General features: G+C 42.8%; 1 protein-coding gene across 3 annotated transcripts in view; it reads right to left on the bottom strand.

The window, feature by feature from the left end:
* Window positions 1–4,788: 4,788 nt before the first annotated feature.
* The window catches only part of Kcnip1 (potassium voltage-gated channel interacting protein 1), a 362,542-nt gene continuing 360,393 nt past the window's right edge, over window positions 4,789–6,937 (bottom strand). For all 3 annotated transcript variants that reach the window (XM_021175757.2, XM_021175755.3, XM_021175758.3), the window contains one exon: window positions 4,789–5,594. In XM_021175757.2, the coding sequence (XP_021031416.1) occupies window positions 5,547–5,594 (48 nt within the window). In that variant the 3' untranslated portion in view covers window positions 4,789–5,546. The remainder of the gene's footprint in view (window positions 5,595–6,937) is intronic.

The raw sequence follows: 6,937 nt of genomic DNA, 5'->3' as shown, positions 1-6,937 counted from the left end.
ATAATCACGTAGCAGCTTGGAAGACCACAGTCCTTTGTTTCTGGGGGAAAAACACTAACAGAATTCAGTGCAGACTTTGTACCAAGTTCAACTTTTAGGTTTGTTTAGTTTGCTCTGCAAAGTATCTTAACACCTGGTTCACATCCAGACATCAGTGGGAGGAACAGCTCTTGGTCCTGTGGGAGTTCCATGTCCCAGTGTAGGGAAATGCCAGGGTGGGAAGGTGGGAGTAGGTGGGTAGGTGGTGGAGCACTCTCATAGAGGCAGGGGGAGGGGGTGGGATAGGAGGTTTCTGGAGGGGATACCTGGAAAGAGGATAACATTTGAAATGTAAATAAATAAAATATCCAATAAAAGAAAAAATGGGCAGATTTTATTTACAAGTCCAGATTTTCAGCTTTCTTTTGAAAATGGTTAGGGCTGATAGCATCAGATCTATATTCCAAAATGGTGGCAATCCCTTGGTTGGTGTCTTGTTTCTTTATACTGAGCCATGTGTTCTCTGCTTTGTCCCTCATTTTGTTAACTTACTTGACTTCATGTACACATTGAACTTGATAGTTCCTGAGCTAGTGCTTAAGAATGAAGCAGAGTTCTGAGTTAAAGTCATTCCTTTACCACTTACGGTTATTTGATTGTACCAGCATGTATGTAAGCTCTGTTACGTGTACGTGTGGCATATGTAATCTCTGTGCCATGGCTTTCTGATTATACTACAGGGATAATTATACAGCCAACCCCAAGGTGATAAGGATAGAATGGTGTGAACTTAGGAGGTGAACTATTTAGCATGCAGTAACTACTCAGTAAGTGACTTGTACTTTCATAATCCGAGCTCAAAGTGGACAGCAGAGTGGTGTGGGAGATGTGACACTAAGCTTTCTCTGCTCAGCTTGACTTCCACCCCACTATGTTGCTGTGAGTTTTTGTTTCTTGTGTTATATGAAGTAGTAAAATGATGTCCTAGTTTCTTCTTTTCTAGCTGCTGTGACAAAATACCCCAAGGAAAGAAACTTAGGAAGAAAGGAGTTTATTTTAGCACATGGTTCCATCTTATAGTCCAGGGAAGGGACTTATAGCAGGGAAGGCAGAGCAGCAGAAGTTTGAGGGAGCTGGTCAGATCACATCCATGATCTGAGAGCAAAGAACAGATGCAGGCTTGTGTTCATCTCCCTGCCTCCACTCTTACACAGTTCAAGATTGCCTGCTTAGGGAATGACACCACTCATAGTGAGCAGGCTTTTCCACCTCAATGTAATCAAGATAATCTCCCATAAGTCAGCCCATGGACCAACCTGATCTACACGATAACTCACTGAGATTCTTTTTCAGGTGATCCTAGATTGTATTTCATTGACAGTTAAAACTAACCATTACACGTGGCATATGACAAGATGTAGATCACAGAAGATCCAAGTAAACTTCCTAAAGCAACGAAGAAGGAAGTTATTGGTATTTGTTGATGCACATCTCCCAAAACACAATAGAGCTGCATGTAGCTTCAGATGAAGCCAGAGGTAGCAACATCAAGAGTCAACTCCCCACAGAGTGTGGTGGCTCATTCTGCATGTGGGAGGCAGAGGCAGAGGCAGAGGCAGAGGCAGAGGCAGAGGCAGAGGCAGAGGCAGAGGCAGAGGCAGAGGCAGAGGCAGAGGCAGAGGCAGAGGCAGAGGCAGAGGCAGAGGCAGAGGCAGAGGCAGAGGCAGAGGCAGAGGCAGAGGCAGAGGCAGAGGCAGAGGCAGAGGCAGAGGCAGAGGCAGAGGCAGAGGCAGAGGCAGAGGCAGAGGCAGAGGCAGAGGCAGAGGCAGAGGCAGAGGCAGAGGCAGAGGTAGAGGCAGAGGCAATTTCTATAAGTTTGAGGCCAGACTGCACTACATAGCAAGTTCTAGGCTAGCCAGAGGACACAGTGAGGTCCTGTCTCAAATATAAAACAAACAAACAGACAAACAAACAAACAAAGAGTCTACTTCTCTTCATCTCTCTGCTTTTATGTCTGGAACATATGTTGACCTTGCAGATAATAAAATAGCTAAGTGTGGATTGTGTATTTTACATTGTCCTGCAGATAAATGAACAACGTCATTGCATTATTGTGCTCAAAAGCCTTAACACTGCTGGTATTGAAACTGGTTCCTGCTTTCAGTCTATTCCTAAGCCAATCCTTGCAGCCAGCGGTATGGGAGGTAACAGTTGGTTGGTCTGGCATACTTCCATGTGTTTCATCCATAGAACTGGAGTGAAGTCATCTCTCCAGCACTTTATGGGTCTTCAAAGTCCCACTCAGTGGGCTTGGCTGCCATCAGAGTATCCTCAACTCCAAGTTTTAGACTAGAGTGCAGAGCTTGTTTTGATCTGCCATTGATCCTCATTTTGATGTGGAAGGACCTCTCACTTGAGCGTCTCCAAGAAATCATATGGCTGTCTTAACACTGATTCTTGGCTTTATTTCCCATGGAGAAAGAGAGATTTGGTTAGGACTCATGGACTTTTTATGGCTGTTTTTACTTGTCGCTTTCATGGCAGCTGCTTTCCAACTCCTTCTGGTGTTTGTGTGTCACTAAAGCTAAGACTGAGCTGCAGCTTCTCCCAGAAATAAAACTGCTATGGATATTGTAGGTTGGCTAAGCCTACTTCCAGCTATGTTAGCAGATACCTCAATGTTTCTGGAAACCATCTTTTCATCTCCAAAACAGATTCCTAGGACAACAGGGCTGTTAAGGAGCTTATGATAGCACATTTTCGGTTACTGTAACAAAATCTTGAAGGCTAGCTCCTTCTTATAGCAAAGAGGTTTTTTTTAGGTTACAAATTTGAAGGTTGCAAGTACCAAGTTGGCTGGCCCCTTTGGTTCACTTTCTAAAGTGAGCCTCCAATGGCAGATGGCATTGTGACCGGAAAGATCACATAGTAAGACATAGCAAGACGTAGTAAGACAAAGATCACATAGTAAGAAGTCAGAACACAGGGGAGCAGACAAGTTTGCTCTTTTATAACAAACCAGTATTGAGAACTAACTAAGGTCCTATGAGAAGTACCTAAATTCCTTCCAAGGACAGCACAACTAGTGCCTAGTTGTCTTGTAGTACTTCTGCATCTTAAATGCTCTAACACCATCCCATACTTCAGTAACAAGACCACAGTACCAGCATAGGATTTTTTGGTGTGTGTCGGGGATATGTCCAAGCCACAGCAAGACTTAAAATATATGCAGAGAGAATTTCTCAGTGGGAGGTAACATTAAGCTGAGCTATCTGCTCTTCACATACATCATTTACTACCTTGTATAATGTATCCAGCTTCACTTCTATTATGACACACCCTTATTATCCTCAGTGAAAGTAATTTTGTTATTTGTTTCCTCCCACTAGAGTATAAGGCTCATGAAAGCAGGACACATATCCATCTGGCTGGTTGTAGGTTACTACTGTGGGAAATTGAGGGCAGTGTTGTTGAGGATGCTAGGAGACAGAGGAGACCTCCAAGATCCCTCACTGAGAGGGGAAGGATATGGGGTATTAATCCATTACTTCCCAAGATACTCTGATGACATCCTGCTCTGCCCACAGGCAGAGTGGAACTTTTGTGACCAGAGTAAATCTGTGCCAGAGAACCCTCCACCAAAGACTTGGCACTTGCAGTTGGTAGCAGCTGAACCCACCTGTACAGTGTTGGTGAGTGCTGAGGGATGGGTATATGGGTAAGGTAGCCACAACATCTACTCCACAGTTAACTGGCAAATGGTGACCATTTTGGGTGATTCAGGACAACAAGCTTGAGACAGGGCCAGTGTCTTTGGTGTCACAACATGTCACCAAGCCTGGACAACCTCATCTTTTCATCTGATTATTAATCTGAAGGATGCTTTAAATCTTCCCATTCTAATATTTTGTCTGAATGTCCTGAGTGTCTCAAGACTCATTTTGGCCTTCATATTGTGGTCTGGCTAACATAGGGATAAAGGTAATAGCCCTTCCTTTCTCCGAGAGTCAGGCTTCTCAACCTTAGGTGCACACTGGTGTCACGTAGAGAGCTATAAAGTAGCCTGGACCTCAGGGTCCCACCAACAGAGAAAAACTAGAATACCGAATCTCTCTTAACTGACTACAAGTGATTGAGATTTTTGGGAAGTGTTCTCAGGTTTTCGGATCATGTGAAATTTTCTTAAATAGTGGGGTGCTACATGGAGGAGGTCCCCCCCCCACCCCTCTGAGCTTCAGGGTCCTCATAAGTAAAGCCAAGAATCTACCTTCTGGAATGTTCGACTATGAGCATGAAGTAAGAGAATTGTTTATAAAACTTGTAATACAGCCCTGGACAGATAATAGCACTTCCATAAACCTTTTCAAGGAAGCTCTTGTTAGAGCATCTTTTAATGTGTAAGGAAATATTTAATGTGATAACATACGGAAAACTAAGATACATGACATTGGACCCAAGTAATCATTTTATGGTTATAAGATGGAACTACTTGATCAATCTTTAGACTCTACATCATCAGCAGAGAGGACTGGTCCTTTTCAGCTCTAGTTGTGCCATATGAGGCTCTGGTATTTTTTTATATTGGAGTCTTGGGAGGAGCAATCCTATTAGAAAAGAGGTGTTGTCTGGAAGTACTATTTGCACATGGCCACAGTATTTGAATTGCATGCTAATGAAGATGGCTTAAGGGTGAAGGCACGTGGCCCCAAGAAAGTACTAGTAACCGGAGGCCAAATGGGTGGCCTTTGTCACAACTTGCCTCTTCTGAGCCATGGAGTCATAGAAGAAGTAATTGAGAGTGTACGAAATAGTTCTGTTTATTGATTAGAACAGGGTATAAAAGTACAGCGTTTCGCAGGCATTCTGGACCTTCTGGGAGGGACATGCAGTGCTGGGCTTGAGCAGGGGATGGAGAGGAGGGATAGGCCACTGGACAGTGGTTCCCCTTCTGGGCATGTTAAGAGACTTGCTCTATGACCATAGGTGCTAGTGTGGGAGAATCATTTGTCCCTACCTCTGGAAAAAAAAAATGACATGGGCAATTTGCATCATCTGATATCACCATGCTTAATAATTCAGTCCTATTCTACATGTGTTAGGTGCTGCCTCTCCCAATATTTTCATGGTAAGCTCTAATTGTTCCGTAGAACACTCTTTCTTCCCACCAGAGGAAGAGAAGCAGGCACATTGGCTTGGGAGGCCATCGGAGGATGGTGCACATTTGGCTCAGATTCATCAGAGTCTGCCTGACTTGGAGGCAGTGAGTTGGGGATATGTGTAAGCATAAAACTGTGCACTATTGATTAAGCTCAAGCAGAGGGGCCTTCCACAGGGCAGCAGCATGAAGAGATGGGCATGCTTCCAAAACAAACTCGGATCTCCGCTCGTCCCTCAGAGACAGAGCCACGTGGTGCCAGGTTTTGTAGAAAGTCTTCAGCAGAGAATTCTTCCAAAGTGTAAAAGGTATTTCTGTCCCAAGAGTTGGTGTGTAAAATTGGAACAAGGGCAGATCAGGGCATTAAGGTGTTTGTCAGTGTCTCTGAGAGCAGAATGGCCAGTGTCCTCAGTTACATGACATTTTGGAACAGCTGTAGAGATCTCATGATGTTGTCATCCTGGGGAGAGAGGAGTGGGAGAGATGATGGTTAGAGCCATGTGAGGCTCCTGCCCAAGAGCTCGGTAACGAGCAAATCTCAAGCGTGAGCTTCCTGTGCCAAAGCGAGTCTGCAGCAGTATTACAAACTTGCTTTTCTTTAAGATGCTCCATCAATGAGTTGCATGACATGATTTTCCACATCTACGTGGATTGGTCACAGTTTTTCCTGTTCATTTGATTACTGTGATTAATTACACGGACTAATTCTTGGATATTAAGCCAACCTTGCAATTTCCCATCCTAGGGCTATGATAGCCTGATTTTCCATCCCAGGGTTATGATAACCTGATCAATCAAGCTGAGAAAGTCCTCTTTTATTCACTATTCTTTGAGATTAGTATTGTTCCTCCCTCACACATTTGGAAGAATTCACTACAGAAGCTATTTAAGCCTGTCATTTTTTCTGGGGGTAAAGTTTTTGAAACACAGGATTACTTACATTTTTGCTTTCTCCATGTATTTGTTTTAATAAGCTGTGTTTTTAAGGGAATTTGTACATCTTAACATGGATTGTTAAATTTATTGAAGAATAATTATCTTTTAATATTGGTAAAACTGATAGTAGATATTATTATTTTTTACTTCTGATATCAGCAATTTGAGGACTTAATTTTTTTTCTTTTTTTACTCTGTCTTGCTAAGCACATGCCCATTTTATTAATCTTCATCAAAGAGGTATCTTGGCTTTGCTCATATTAGCTCTTGTCTGTGTTTTATATTTTCTATCATATACTCTTTAAAGTATATGATACTCTGTGTAGCCCTGGCTGTCTTGGAACTCACTCTGTAGACCAGGCTGGCCTCGAACTTGGAGATTTGCCTACCCCTGCCTCCTGAATGTTGCGATTAAAGGTATGCACCATCACACATGACTTACTAAAGTATAAATATTGAAGGCACAAAGTTCTTAAATCTTTAGATACCAAGTACCACACTTCTATATTTTGAATAAAATATGGTGAAAATATGAAAATTTGTTAAAGTGGTATTCAAGGAAATAGACGTGTGTATGTGTGTGTGTATGGTGTGTATGTGTGTGTATGTGTGTGTATCTGAATATGTGTGTGTCCCACTGAGTTTAAGGTTAATAAAGCAGACTTTTGATAGAGAAAACCAAGAGAGACAATGTTCATTGTGAGGATCCGAGGCTTTGTAAGTTTCTGTGTGTTCTGGAGTTGGGCAGCTTGTGCTCAAGCCCAGGCCTCTTACTTCCTGCCTGTGTTACTTATCCTTGCTGTGCCTCAGTTTCCCTGTATATGAAGTAGGGTTGAGTTTAATTGTGAGATGGTGAATAAAGAGACA

This window comes from Mus caroli, unplaced genomic scaffold, assembly GCF_978045245.1.
Source record: "Mus caroli unplaced genomic scaffold, Mus_caroli_1 scaffold_13, whole genome shotgun sequence".
Classification (NCBI taxonomy): Eukaryota; Metazoa; Chordata; class Mammalia; order Rodentia; family Muridae; genus Mus; species Mus caroli.
The sequence above is the reverse complement of the archived record's forward strand: the minus strand, read 5'-3'. Positions and strand labels throughout refer to the sequence as shown.